Source organism: Drosophila simulans, chromosome 2R, assembly GCF_016746395.2.
Source record: "Drosophila simulans strain w501 chromosome 2R, Prin_Dsim_3.1, whole genome shotgun sequence".
In the NCBI taxonomy this organism is placed as follows: domain Eukaryota; kingdom Metazoa; phylum Arthropoda; class Insecta; order Diptera; family Drosophilidae; genus Drosophila; species Drosophila simulans.
Genome location: NC_052521.2, coordinates 12610008 through 12624413, shown reverse-complemented (window position 1 = coordinate 12624413; position 14406 = coordinate 12610008). Strand labels below are relative to the sequence as shown.

At 44.4% G+C, this 14406-nt stretch overlaps 2 protein-coding genes and 1 long non-coding RNA gene across 8 annotated transcripts; 1 reads left to right on the top strand and 2 right to left on the bottom strand.

The window, feature by feature from the left end:
* Positions 1-219: 219 nt before the first annotated feature.
* Positions 220-7084, bottom strand: LOC6734612 (SRSF protein kinase 1). The gene is made up of 5 exons (XM_039292519.2): positions 6946-7084; positions 6217-6372; positions 5364-5927; positions 3843-4739; positions 220-3654 (listed from the first exon to the last, which is right to left on the bottom strand). Exons 3-5 carry the CDS (start codon positions 5863-5865, stop codon positions 2753-2755), a joined length of 2301 nt encoding a protein of 766 aa, XP_039148453.1. The 5' UTR covers positions 5866-5927; positions 6217-6372; positions 6946-7084; the 3' UTR covers positions 220-2752.
* A 90-nt stretch (positions 7085-7174) lies between these two features.
* On the top strand, positions 7175-11227 carry LOC6734611 (DNA replication factor Cdt1). Its single transcript, XM_002081583.4, has 3 exons — positions 7175-7507; positions 7605-8269; positions 9423-11227. The coding sequence occupies exons 1-3, from the start codon at positions 7427-7429 to the stop codon at positions 10888-10890; spliced, it is 2214 nt and encodes a 737-aa protein (XP_002081619.1). The 5' UTR covers positions 7175-7426; the 3' UTR covers positions 10891-11227.
* Positions 11228-11442: 215 nt separating this feature from the next.
* On the bottom strand, positions 11443-14390 carry LOC27206720. Of its 6 annotated transcripts, none has more exons than XR_006541631.1 (4): positions 14132-14390; positions 13798-14068; positions 13615-13724; positions 11443-13346 (listed from the first exon to the last, which is right to left on the bottom strand). It is a non-coding gene; the product is annotated as an uncharacterized LOC27206720 (long non-coding RNA). The 6 variants fall into 6 exon arrangements; XR_005543717.2 differs by having other exon boundaries at positions 12246-13346; positions 13609-13724; XR_001600103.3 differs by having other exon boundaries at positions 12247-13346; positions 13615-14068.
* Positions 14391-14406: the final 16 nt, after the last annotated feature.

Below are 14406 nucleotides of genomic sequence, written 5' to 3'. Positions count from 1 at the left end.
GGGATATATGTAACATGGAATTAATGCGAGCCAGTCGAAGGTCAGCCTTCTCTTAAACCATTCATTGAGGACTTCAAAGCTTTTGTGTATTTTATGTGGCCATAAATCGCCCGGATAGTCGCTTCTCTGTCCCAATCCTTTGCTCCCCCCGGCTGAAATTAATGGCCAAAAGATAGATACTCTGCTGGTTATGCACGCATAAAAAAGAAAGAGTGTCGATTGCTTTCCAATTTGTGTAATTTGTTGTTTATTTTGTTTATAACTACATCAATAAATTATGTATCGTATCGTATAATTCATAATTATACTCTTTGAAAGCGTGAGAACATACTGGAATTGCAATTCGGCAGCTGGGTTCCTGATTCTGGTTATACATATGTAATTCATTTAAGAGTGGTCATCCGTGCTGGGCTTCTGTCCCCGGATTTTCCACCTGTGATACCAAGTTTAGTACATAGCTTCGTTCGGAAGTCTGGGCGATTTTCAAAGAGTATATGCGTAAGTATTTTCGAAACATCGGCCAGCCGAAGATATTTGAATTTTCTTTAATGTAATGTTACGATTAACTTGATGACAACGTCGTAGATCGATATTGGGCTGCTACTTAGAACCGTTTCATTCTTCAATTCCCCTTGATCCTGGACACATTTAGTTTAATTTTAGATTGATATATGCATGCTAGCTGGCTAGGCTGTCTAGTTACAATAATGTCTGCTCGAGTTACCATAATATTCATACCTAATTCTTTAACTTCTTAGTTCGCGCAGCGTTAATTGTGTTAATTGCAATAGCTTTCTCAGATTGGCTGGTGTACTTGGTTTCGTATCGTTTTGTGGTTTGTAGTTAGCTTGTTGGGTGCGTGTGGTGATTGTGGTGCGTTGTGTGGTGCGGAGAACCGAATTATTAAGGCCACTTATCCATATATATATGTGTCTACGTATCCGTAATAGTTATTAGTCAGTTAGTCACACATCCCCTGCCCTCCGATCCGATTGCCAATGACAATGGACCCCTCCATCTCGCGTTTCTGCTAATCCGTCGCCTTTGTTTTTGCTTCTGCTGCCCTACCGCTCCGAGTCGAATCGTTTCTATTAAGAAAATCGCTCTAGCTCCTAGTCCTAACTAAAGTGGCCTCTAGGTGTTTATGCTTGTGTTAAGAGTGGTCAAGAAAAATTCCATAAATTTTGTGTGGCTCTAGTCTTGATAAAGTGCCAAATTTGGTGTGTCTGTGTCTTGAACATTTATCTATTTGATAAAGCTGCAATTATTTTGCGCTTGCGCTACTATTTAATGTTGAACAATACGATTTTTTGTGGCGGCTACTTTAATTATATTTATACGCTTATTAGTTCCGATTAGGGGTTAAGGATTACTTTCACTTGTGGTTGTTGGTAGTGCATTCGCTTTTCTATTTCAGGTTACGTTTTTAAGAGTTACTAATGCCATTTCAAATTGTTCATGTCGATCACTAAGCCGAGGATAAACTAATTAACTACGTTCTCATTATTGTTATGTTCAGCTCAAGTTTCTGCATCCATGTACATATACATATGCTTATAAAAATCCAGACGCGCTGCTCTACTGCCCTATTCCATCGAATCGACGATGGCGCGTGTGAGACACCCATCGATGGGTCGACTTTATTTCATTTAACTATGTACGCTTATAAATGTAGATTTGCCGATTCGCATCTCGGGTAAATGTACAGTAACACATATATGGTTTACATGCGACAATTGCTCATGCTCTACCATCGCTCTCTTATGCGTCGCTTTAATTAAAATGAATAATGGGATCGAGAACTGTCGAGCCTATGTACAGGATTCGTGGGGACGTGTTCGTGTAGGCGGTAATACAATATTATAATTTCATACGTAGCAACAAAAATGGTCTAATCGTCGATCTAAAACACAGGGAATAAGTTAAGCGCTGGCGTGTGTAAAACTAAATCGAATGGTAATTGAGTTTACTGGATCACGGAGATTAGCGACTGCTGGTTGGCTGGCTGGCTGCTGATGCTTTAGTGGTTGCTGAAGTAAAAGTTGTTGTTGCGTATGTTGCCACGGGTTCGCCAGCGGATGCAGCTGAGCAGGGCCACGCGGGCTGCACGCAGCAGAATCTGGCCGTAGGCACAGCAGGCGCAGATGCGCCTCACCCGCTCGGCCAGGTTGCGACGACGACAGCGACGGGCGGGACGATGCCAGCGGGGCAAGTCCTGCCGGCGACGCCGTCACTTGCGACGCTGGAAGACGCGTCGCAGTGCCTTGCGCCAGAAAAAGCGATGCGATTTGTTCTTGGTGTGTGTCTGCGGGTCCTCTATTTGAGCAAGTGCCACATCCAAGTCCTCAACCAGGTCCAAATCGTTTTCGGGACCGATGCGACGACGTGTAGGTGTAGCTGGCGCTGTGCGGGCCGTGTTTGTCGAAATGGATGCGTGGGGATGTGGAGTGGGTGGTGCTGAGGCTGTGGTAACAAAGGGTGCAACCAAATAAGGTCTGGCCTTCAGTGCCGCCATTGCTGCAGCCGATGTGGAAGCAATTGATGAGATGGAAGCCAAAGTAGCCACCGATGCCGAAGATTCTATATAGCCCCCGCCAACTTCTCCGTCTGCTGTTACTGCCGGTGATCCACCTTTTAGTGCTGTTGCTCTTGCTCTTGTTCCTTTTCCTTTTCCGGTTCCTGCTAGAGCTCCCCCTCCATCTGCTGTTGCTGGCTGGGTGGCACGCAGCCAACAACCAGGTTGCACCGTATCTTATCTAAGCCACGGGTGCTGCAGACACTCCGCAGCGGTGGCACGCTTGTTCGGATCGAACTCGAGCATGGGCTTAAGGAACGAAGCGAATGACGCCGCATCCTTTTCCGACCACTCGTACTTCTCCAGTAGAACGTCTATTAGGCCCCAAGGCTTAAGGCCCGAGATATTTCGTAGCTCGCAGGAACGGGTAAACGACTTCGCCGCATAGGTACCGTTTAACAAAATCTCCCGCGGTATTGGACCCAGCAGCTCGATGATGTGGGCCAAATGGTCCTCGTCGCGGGTATACGATTCGCCGGAGTGTGGCTCAAACAGATAGTCACCGGTGGCCAGTTCGAATACCATGCATGCAGTGCTCCAGATATCCGCCGAGGTGTTATAGCCCGCACCGATAATAACTTCTAGTGAACGATATTGGCGCGTTTGAATGTCCTCGGTGAAGTGATGATCAACCCAACAAGCGTTGCCCAGATCGGCGATCTTTACGTTGACGTTGCATTCCTCTAACGCCGGATCCTGTTTAGCCTTGTGCTTTGCTTGCGGCGGCGGAGGAGGTGTTGGCAGCGTTGTATTCGAATGCGGTCCATTCGTAGCCGAAGATGTATTCTCCACGGATCCGCTTGAGATTTTTGAATCGCTGTTCGAGTTAGGCTTAGAGTTGTTGTTGTTTAGCTGATGCTGCTGATTTTCCAATTGTTTCTCCTGCTTGGGTCGCAATGGCATTTTTTTGCCGTTTGATTGTCCTTTCAAAGTACCGCTTGAATTGGTGTTGGATTTACTGTTGGTAGCGCTACTACTGCCATTAGTCTGTTGGCTCTTGAGCGCACTGCTGCTCTCGGCACTGCTCGTAGAGTTTTCCAGTTGTGGCGGCTGTTGCCCTTTTGATTGGTTAGATTTGTCTAACAAAGAAATGATTAAATTTGCATTAGAAACCTTATTTATCTTAAACGCAGAGGCAATCGTGTAAAAAGGAAATGGAAAAATAATAAAAAGAATGCGGCCAGAACTAAAGGTTTCGATAGATAAACGTAGCCAAGAAATACTATGAATTAATAAAAATACCTTCCGCTTCTCGTTTTTTACTCACTTTTGTTCTTCCTTTTCTTCTTCTTTTTGGCTTTGTCAGTGCCCTCAGTCAGCGGTTCCTGCTCCTGTGCCTCCCCACTTTGCTCGGCGGGCGCCTTGCGCTCCTCCCTCTGCTTACGCGGTGGCTGCCCAGCGGCCACGTGCACGTTATCTTCCACAGAGTTTGCATCAAAGTATTCATCGGCATCTGAGATTCCGGCGTCGCCGTTATGCACCTCATTAGGATTGATGGCTGCTTGGCCACCAGCCTGCTCCAAATAGTCTTTCTGCTGCTTGAAAAGCTCCATGCGCTTCTTGGCCTTCTTTTTAAGCTTCTTCTTTCGGTTCTTGCTCATTTTGCCAGTGATAGGTGGCTCACGATACTCCTTGGGCGCCCTGCTCACCAATGAGGGGTACATCTTTGAGTTCATGCAATACAACTGGGTGGCTTCAGTTGCTAGTGAGCGCACATGAGGCTCGTCCACGCACAAGAGGACATTCTCGGGCTTTATGTCAGTGTGGATGATCTGGCAGCACGTGTGAAGATAGTCAAGACCCTCCAGCACCTGGCGGGTAATAGCTTTGACGTTGGCCAGTGGTATACCGCGGTAGTTGGACTTCCGGATGAGTTTCAGGAGATTGTCACCAAGCACCTCGAACACCATACAAATATGGGTGCCATTAACGCCGGTGATCTTGAAGTCGTCCAGCATCTGGACGGTTTTGCGACGGCGTGGATTCGATGGATCGGTCTCGCGCACCGTCTTGAGTATCTTTATCTCGTCCCTTGCCGTCTCGGCAAAGTGCGGTGCCGACTTGACAATTTTAATTGCCACATATCTCATTGCCTGCAAGTCCCAGCACAGCCAAACAGTAGAGAAGTGGCCCCAGCCCAATTTACGGATGACATGGTAGCGATCTGCCGAAAAAAATTTTCATTAATCTGTTGCTCTTCTCGAAAAGGAACAAATGTTTAATTTCTTGCATTATTATAAACCTAGCAAGATTCTATTAATAATCATTTTTTGTTATAAATCCGCTTGGATTGCAAAGAAGGCTCAGAGGGTCTCATTTCGTGACATAGCACTATCTGCCGATTTAGTTGAGCCTGTGTGGCCGTTATCAGGTCCTCATTGCCTTATCGCTACCAAGCGATTGCTCAGATTTCTTTCGCCTCGAAATGGATTCTGAAAGTGGCAATCTGACAGCTGGCGTTGTAAAATGGGTGGAGACAACATGCAAGCAAGGGGTGGAACCACGGGCTTATGTTGGCGACAACGTTTGGAGGAGACAGCCCCAAATAGGTTGCTGTTGCTATTGTTGTCGTCGCCACAACACGAGGTGCCCTCTTCTTTCTCGCCGAAAAAACAACCCTTGCCCAAATGGGGATAGAGGTCTGAAAAACCACCCGCTGTGCGTTCGATTTATCTGTGTGCTGTGCTTGTCTTTGGCAACCTGTTGTTGTTGCTGCTGCTGAGGAGGGGCTGGTGGTTTTTTGGATCGGAAAATGCCAATATATGTGGGGTGCTAACAGGTGACTTACCATGAAACAGGTCACCGATGTTCACGGGGTGGTAGCCACCCTTGCAGTAGTCCTCCTTAAGCTCCTGCTCCTCGTTATCGCTGAATACCTCGGATTCATAGGACTCATTGGAGCTGCTACGCGGCGGCTGCTGCTGGTGCTCCTTCTGGGTATTGGGCTTCGACTTCGCCTGCGTTTTTTTGGGTGGCTGATATTGATCGGGAGTGCCTGCTGATCCTCCGCTGGATGTGGAGGCCGTAGCAGTTGCATTCGCCTTGCTAAATGCGTCCGAACTAGACTCATTCAAATGGCTATTATTAGCATTATCCGGTGCCTGCAAGTTCTCGCTGCTCCGATTCGGTTCCGGATTGGGATTGGAACTTGGTTTGGGATTCTGGTTCTGGCTGGAATTCGACTGCTCCTGTGGGTTAGTGCCATTCTGCTTGCCCCGCTTCCTGTTCTTATGACGCTTCTTCTTCGCCTGAATGGCCAAAACGCGGCGGTTGACGTCAGCCTTGTTCATTTCGCTGCTGCTGGTCGCTTCTATTTTCCTATGTTACCCTTTATTTCCGCCAGGTGTAACAGCTGTTGTGTGTGGCAAATCGGAAAAGAAGAGGAGAGAAGACGAGTGGTTACGGGAGGGTTGATAAAAAAGGAAGTAACGCGACGGAGAAGTAGAGAACTGACAACGTGCACAAATCTCAATAAGGCAATGTTCGAGGTTCGGTTCACGCTTCTCTCGCATTTTTCTTGCTTTTGTTGTTTTCTCTGCCCTGTTTTTTGATATTCACTTTTATGGTCTGCTATTTTGTAGTACGAAAATCAACTACTTAGGTGCTTGAAATCCAGAAATATCAAATAATTATCTACTTGCCTCGGGATCCCACTTGTTCCCAATTAACACGGCTGCTGTGTCGATTTCTGCACAAAATTAGCACAAAAAATCTACGCTAATCGTCAATCCCAAAAACTCGATTCCAGTGTGACCGCAGCGCTAAAGTCACAAAATACCATCGGGTTCTGGCAGAGACTGGGAGAAAACATGAAATTAGTGATGAAACTTACTTAACACAGATTAAAATACAACAAACAGCAGCTGGATAAAACTTGTATACTAGCTATTTTAATCTCTTAATGTGGTTTGTAAGGAACAGCCTACCTTAATCAAGTACGCCTATACATACCTACATATTATTTTTTATCAAATCCAAACCAAAATATATACTTTCCGAAAGCAGTTAAAGTTTTTATAAAATTTGAAACTTTTGGGAAACATAAAATATGTATAATAACAAGTCGTACACATTAAAGACCGCGACGTTGGTCTAATTATTATTATAATAAATAAATCTTCCGTTACAAGCCAGAAAAGGCTAAAATGTAGCCATGTGCAGCAACACTTTCATAGCACGGATCCAAACCAACGAGAGCACTAAAATTTCGTAACGTAAGCGCACCACGTAACGTTTTCCCTATCTCACTCGCACGTTCAGCCACATAGTGCGGCCTCACTTGCACCTACTGGTACTAGATCCGCTTCGAAACTTTGCTCGGCGTTTGCTTTGTAAAAGGCTCTAAAAAAATGCAGATACTACCGACTTACCTGGCTTCGCAAGTGAGCGCGGACTAAGCCAATAGCATCTCGATTCGCCGGCGTTGCGCAGCGTTCGCAAATGCAGCTGAAACGAGAAAAAAACACGCGCACAACGAAAAATCCGCAAGTGGAAAAATCTGCTACGGAAAAATCAACTCTTCCATCAAACAGTGCTGCAAATCGATGGAGTTGAACAGCTGAGTGGTTAGTGTTGACTGGCAGCCGAGTACGGTAACTTGCAACACTGTACGCGTTTTGGCGCAATTTTAGGTTTTGGAGGGAAACTGCATCTAGTGAAAAATCGTGGCCAGTTGTAATTTGAGCAGTACGCTGGCACGACGTGTTGATAAAAAAAGAAAACCTAAGAGAATTATACAGACTAGTGATAAATAACCGGACGTGCCCATCTGTGAATTCAGCCAAGTGGTATCTTTACAACCGTTTAGCCAACAGCAATTGCTATTAGAAATAAATATTATACACACTTACTATGGCCCAGCCATCGGTAGCTGCATTTTTCACAAACCGCAAACGCGCCGCCTTGGATGATGCTATCAGTATCAAGAACAGGGTAAGACATCGGTCCCAGAAACGTGACTCCAGATACAAAAGTATCTGCAAGGACGCTTTGCCAATACAGACATCTTAAAAATGGCTTTGTTTTGCAGCGTTTGGCGGAACCCGCTGAAACCGTCTCTCCCGCCCCCGCCCCTTCCCAGTTGCCAGCCTGCAACCAGGATGCGGATCTGGACACCCTGAAGGCGGCGGCCACGGGCATGCGTACCCGATCCGGACGCACTGCCCGACTGATTGTCACCGCCGCTCAAGAGAGCAAAAAGAAGACACCGGCAGCCGCCAAAATGGAGCCACACATCAAGCAGCCTAAGCTGGTGCAATTTATTAAAAAGGGCACTCTATCGCCCAGGAAACAGGCTCAGTCCAGTAAGCTGGACGAGGAGGAGCTACAGCAGTCGTCGGCCATTAGCGAGCACACGCCTAAGGTTAACTTCACCATCACAAGCCAGCAGAATGTGGACAATGTGCAGCGTGGCCTGCGCACGCCCACCAAGCAGATCCTCAAGGATGCCTCGCCGATCAAGGCGGATCTCCGCCGCCAGCTCACTTTCGACGAGGTGAAAACGAAGGTATCGCGGAGTGCCAAGCTGCAGGAACTCAAGGCAGTGCTGGCCAGGAAGGCGGCGCTAGAACAGAAGCGCAAGGAGCAGGAGGAGCGCAACAGGAAACTCCGCGAGGCTGGCCCCTCCCCATCGAAGTCCAAGATGAGCGTGCAGCTCAAGGAATTCGACACAATCGAGCTGGAGGTGCTTACAAGGTGAGCTATTTGCTTATGTAAGAAGTTTTATGGGTACTGAACCAAATTCTGCTTCAAATACTTAATAGGGATTGAAGCAAAATTAAACAACATGTTGTGTCCTATAGTTTTCAAGTTCTCTCGAGTCCAACAATTTCTTTTGAGTCTCATTGAGGTTGTTTGATTGAACCTTGATTGAATGATAACATGCCTTTCGCATCCTTTAACGCATTCTCTTCAAATCGAATAATCATGGGTGTCCAAGAAAATCAGTCATGTAAGAAGCTCAAGATATGTGCCTGCCACAACAATTTTGATTTAGCTGGCTGGTGGCCTAGAATCGGCATAAACAAACCACGGACTGTGGAGTGTGGTCTATGAAAAAACCGGGTAACATCATTTAGCGAAAGGCCAGCAGTTGCTGCCATGCAGTTCTGCTGCAATCGAGGTCGCTCTCCGGGTCTCCGGCTTATTCAAGCGCTCGACTGCTGAAGTTGCATATTTTCCACCCAAGAGTCGTCAAGTCACCGATGGCTTGGCTTTGGTTCGGCAATATGGCTATTTTTGTACGAGCAATTGCTGCTGATTCGTGACGTCTGTACAACATGCATAAATACCCAACTGGCTGACTGACCCTCCCCATGCACCGCAGTGTGTGTATCGCTATGCGCAGCATGTTTACCCTTCGCAGTCGTTACAATCTAGCCTGACCTTCCCTTTGAAAATGCTTATTTTCCGCCCGCATTCGGGGGTTGCTTTCCCTTCGGCTCTCGGAAAACAAGGATCTTAACTGCCGTACTGCATGGGAATGTGTGTATCTGTGTATTTGTATTTTGGGTCTGACGCTCAGGTAGCAACCTTTTTTTGTAACGGTCGTCTTGAAGAAATGTCCCAAGCAGCAAATAGGATACATTTTCGAATAGGAAATTCCTGTTTGTATTTCGTATTAATTTCATGAAATAAATATCTGCATGGAACCCTATCGATGAATTAGGCATGAAATTATGGCTTTTAATTGCAGTCACTAATTTATTTCTTCCATTTTTTAAAGGGATATTTAATTGGTTTTAAAATACATATTCAAATATTTGTTTTGCGCAAACTTTAGGGAGGTACCGAATTTTAAAATGTTGATATAGATTACTTATAATTTTCGTTTTTTTCTCACAATCAGCCCCTTGAAGACCTTCAAGACTCCCACAAAACTACCGCCACCCACCCCGGACAAACATGAGCTTATGTCGCCGCGGCACACGGACGTATCCAAGCGCCTGCTCTTCAGTCCGGCCAAAAATGGATCTCCTGTCAAGTTGGTCGAGGTGCCGGCTTATAAGCGCTACGCCAGTCTGGTGGAAAGCAGCCGCGCCGGCCAACTTCCATTGCCGTATAAGTACCGACACCTGTTGGACGTGTTCAAGGGTCTCGATTCCGTGGTGGCCATGTTTCACAACCGCAAGGAGACCATCACATTCAAGAAGCTTAAGCCGGCAGTGCAGCGCATGCTTCGGAAAAACTTCACTGAGACCCATTTGGCCCAGATCAAGCACATCTATCCAGAGGCCTTTATCTTCAGTCAGATGAAGACGCGCAATTTCGGTTCTGTCTCCAAAGCGGACTATTTCCAGCTGATCATTGCTCCCAATGTGGAGCCACTGCCCGAGCAACAGCAATCGGAGAAGCAACAACAGTTCACCAAAGTCAACGAAGACGATGTGCTCGCGTCGGCCCAGTCGACGTCCATGAATCCACACGTTATGACGGCGCGCATGCAGCGCTTTCAGAGCCTTCTGCTCGATCGGGTAATGCGGGCGCACGACCAGTTCCTTCGCTCCCAGGATCCGCCGATCATCATCGAAAAGGCGCTGACTCGCTGGCATCCGCAGTTTGATTTGGAGAGTTGTCCGGAAGTGGAGCTCTCCCCATTGCCACAGCCGCCCAATGTCGAGAAATACTCGTCAGCAAAAGATATTCTGTCTACCGCTCGAAATCTCTTCAATTGCGCCACGCCCATGGAAAGAGCAATGGATCGCTATGAGGCCAAGTTGGAGGCGGAAAAACAGCAAGCAGCTGAAAGCAATAAAAAGCCAGAGGAACAGCAGACAAGTACGGCGATTCAAACCAGTCAGGAGGTGCCTGGAGTATCTGGATCTCCGACCCCAACTGTCCCCGAAAAAACAAGTAACCAAACAGAAACCGCCAAGCCCACAGTGAAGGAGTGCACAGTGCCAGATGCCAGCTCTAATCTACTGAAGGGACTGCCGAAATCACTGATCGAGAAAATTCGAGCCAAACAGGCAGCAAAGGCTTTGGAGGCGATGACCCGGCGTCCTTCGCAGGACCAGGAGGCCACGAAGTACTCACGTTTGCCCGAATTGGCCAGACACCTGCGCAATGTCTTCGTTACCGAGCGTAAAGGAGTGCTCACCCTGGAAGTAATCATCAAGAAGATCCAGAACAGCTTCCGGGCCAACCTCACACCGCAGGAAATCGAGGCGCATCTGAAGCTACTTGCCAAGGAGCTGCCCAGCTGGGCTTCCTTTCATGAAGTGCGCAAGACCATGTACCTCAAGGTTGCCAAGGACATGGACATGAACAAGATAATCGAGAAGCTGGAGAGCGTGGCTAACGCCAAGAGCAATTAGACCGGAAACACGGAAACGCAACCAGGACGCGGGACTCCGTCGAGCAATGACCCTGTGGCTATATCCAGATATATCTTTAAGTACTTGTCAAACTAGCTAGCCATTACTTGATTAAACAACCGGATTAGGCTAAGCTCTCTGTGTTCTAACCAAACTGACATTTCCACATTCAACAAGCACCTTGACAACCAGGATTGGATTCATCACATTTACCCAAGCAATCATTATAAGTGTAATTTTTGGACCAAACGTTTATACATTCATATTTATTAGTTTTAAGACCATTTTCATGTTGTACCACGTTGAATAAATAAATATTTTGCCTGGAAATAGTAAACGTACTCATTCAACTGTGCAGACAGGGAATCTAAAATTTATTGCGTCGTATTCACGAGCATTCATTCCTCTCTTATCTCTTAGTCTATCTATCTCTAATATAAGCTATTCAAATCAAAATCATTTTCAGTTTCAAAATGCAGCTCATCGTGAAATTACTGGTGAGTAAGCTAGTCAGTGAAAATGTATCTTTCGCTAACATTCCATCTCACTTAGATTGTCCTTTTGGCATTATTTGCTGTAGTTTCTAGCCAATACTACTGGTATGAAGATTGCGATGAAGGATACTACTACAGACGCAGGAGGAAGAGAACCTGGCACTGCAATCCGTGGAGCTATTGAGTTAATAACGAACTAAAAACAGTAGTCGTTCTAAATGCCTAATTAAAAAGTAAAATACTTGTAACTTGATAATTTTCTTTTATATATTAAAATGATTGGTGATGGGTCTTAAAAACACGAACACAAGCCCATTTGATAGATTTGATTTAATAAAATGATTGACCAATACATACATTGGCGACAGCGACCTATAGACCTTTTGCATTCCACCATAATGCGGAATTATAGCTAATCCCATTGTCCCAAGTACCATATTTAAAAGATCTGGAAACTCGGGATCCGGCAGGGCGTGGAATCCTTTGGATGCCGTGGAGAGGCCCTGATATAGTTATGGTTATCCAAGTACTGATGTGGGTTGGTAATGGGCGTAGAGTTCTATTTACCATTATTCCCTTCAACCCACATCCGAATTATCGGAGTTCAGGATCAAGAGGAGTCACGGCGCTGACTCTCTGGCATCCGCATTTGATTTTGAGAGCTGTTACCTTTGCCACAACCGCCCAATGTCGAAAAATACTCCTCAGGCAAGGCTAGTCTGTCTACCGCTTGTTGGCCAGGATGGAGGCGGACAAACAAGTGGGTTCTAACCATTGTGACAATTCCACGTAAAGCAAGCACCTTGACAACCAGGATTGGATGCATCACATGTACCCAAGTAATCATTAAAAGTTTAATTTTTAGACCAAACGTTTATATGTACATTCATATTTATTAGTTTTAAGAGCATTTTGATGTTGAACCATTGAATCAAAATATATAAATATTTTTCCTGGAAATATTTGACATAATCATTAAATTGTGTAGACAGGAATATAAAATTCATTGCCTCTGGTTTAAGACCATTAATTTATATAGTTTCATTAAATCGATCTCTTATCTATAAATCTATAATCCAGCTCTAATATAAAAGAGCAAGATTTCAAAATAACTTTCAGTTTCAAAATGCAGCTCGTCGTGAAATTACTGGTGAGTTAGCTAGTCAGTGAAAAAGTATCTTACGCTAACATTCCATCTCCCTTAGATTGTCCTTATGGCATTATTTGCTGTTGCTTCTGGGACATTTTTTCCTGAAGAAGATTCCGATTATCGGATACCGCGTAACAGCTATCCCCTTTCTCTATGGAATTCCCGTTAAAGTTACACTGTTGTTGTTCTTGATGCATAATTAAAAAGTTAAATACTTTTGACCTGTAAATTGTCTTTTATTTATAAAAATCAAATGCTAGCAATCACTGACAACACATACGATTAGTTTTGATATCATGAAATGTTCACGGAACATATTATTTAATTACTACATAGAATTTCAACCACGTAGCGGTCGTTCACTGGTCGAAGACTGAGGAGGCGTCGTCCAGGAGACCTTTGCTATTAACTAATCTAAATTATTATTCAAAATTGTAGTTCATCATTGTTGTTATGTATTCATGTTATGTTCGTTGCCTCTGTTAGTTCCTACGTTTTAAAGCCATTAAAATTATATTATATAAAAAACTGCCATCAATGCTTCGGTTTTAGGACCAGGGACTTCCACAGCTTAATTAAATCTATCTCTTATCAAGAAGTAGCCTTAATCTAGGTCTTATATAAAAGGGAAAGTATTCAAAATCATTTTCAGTTCCAAAATGCAGCTCGTCGTGAAATTACTGCTGAGTAAGCTAGTATGTGAAAAAGTGTCTTACGCTAAAATTAAATCTCCCTTAGGTTGTCCTGTGGGCATTATTTGCTGTTGTTTCTAGCACATCAAATGGTCAAACTTCTGACTTTGCCACCTGGCACTGCCCTCCATGGTGTACGAATTAAATGGCAAGAAAATGAGATACAAAAGGTTCAGCTGTAGTTTTTCTCGATGTCTTATTAAAATGTGAAATACTTTTGACTTGTGAATTGGCTTTTATTTATAAAAATTATTGCTGATAAAAGCAAGTCCATTGTAGACAAGTTTTAGCAATAATTGATGTAACCGTTTTGGTTTTATCATATGTTTACGAATTTACGAAATTTGTGGTGAGTTTGCTAGTCAGTGGAAAAGTATCTTACGCTAACATTCTATCTCCCTTAGTTTGTCCTTTTGGCATTATCTTCTGCCTGCAGCTGGGGATGTATGCCTCCATATCCATATCCATATCCAAATTAACTGTAGTTGTTTTACATGCCTAATTAAAAAGTTAAATACTTTTTACTTGCTAATTTTCTTTTATTTATAAAAATCGCGAACAAAAACACTACCACAAGCCCATTGTTGGCAAATGTTAGCAACCATAGACGCGACCACACATATAATAATTACATAAATTGTCGACAGCGCCCTCTAGCGCTTTTGAATTTTACAATGGTGCGGAACTATAGCTAATCACATTGTCTCAGCTGCCAAGTACCTTACCAAGCCCATTAAATCCATCTCTTATCTACTTGGTGTTGCTCCAATCCTAGCTCTTATATAAAAGAGCAAGAGTTCAACATCATTTTCAGTTCCAAAATGCACCTTATCATGAAATTACTGGTGAATTATCTAGTTAGTGAAAAGATTCTACGCTAACATTCCATCTCTCTTAGATTTTACCTTTGGCCTTTTTTGCTGCTTGCGCGTTTAGATGTTATCCATGGGAATACGATAATTTAAAACGAGATAATATTGTTCAACCAAAGACACTAGAATAATAATTATGCTAGTGTCTTTGGTTCAACTGTAGTTGTTCTCAATGCCTAATTAAAAAGCAAAATACTTGCTATTTATCTTGTATTTAATAAAATGATTGTTGACGAGTCTTGAGAACAGGAACACAAGCCATAGTAGGTAAGCATTGAAATTTTTGCAAAATATAATACTTATATTGA

Excerpts from the sequence above, each read along its gene's own strand:
- LOC6734612 (XM_039292519.2), bottom strand. The coding sequence starts at position 5,865 with ATGAACAAGGCTGACGTCAACCGCCGCGTTTTGGCCATTCAGGCGAAG. Across the intron at positions 4,740-5,363 it reads CATCGGTGACCTGTTTCATG|ATCGCTACCATGTCATCCGT; the intron begins GTAAGTCACCTG and ends TTTTTTCGGCAG. Across the intron at positions 3,655-3,842 it reads GAAGAAAAGGAAGAACAAAA|ACAAATCTAACCAATCAAAA; the intron begins GTGAGTAAAAAA and ends TTTCTTTGTTAG.
- LOC6734611 (XM_002081583.4), top strand. The coding sequence starts at position 7,427 with ATGGCCCAGCCATCGGTAGCTGCATTTTTCACAAACCGCAAACGCGCC. Across the intron at positions 7,508-7,604 it reads CTATCAGTATCAAGAACAGG|CGTTTGGCGGAACCCGCTGA; the intron begins GTAAGACATCGG and ends TTTGTTTTGCAG. Across the intron at positions 8,270-9,422 it reads GAGCTGGAGGTGCTTACAAG|CCCCTTGAAGACCTTCAAGA; the intron begins GTGAGCTATTTG and ends TCTCACAATCAG.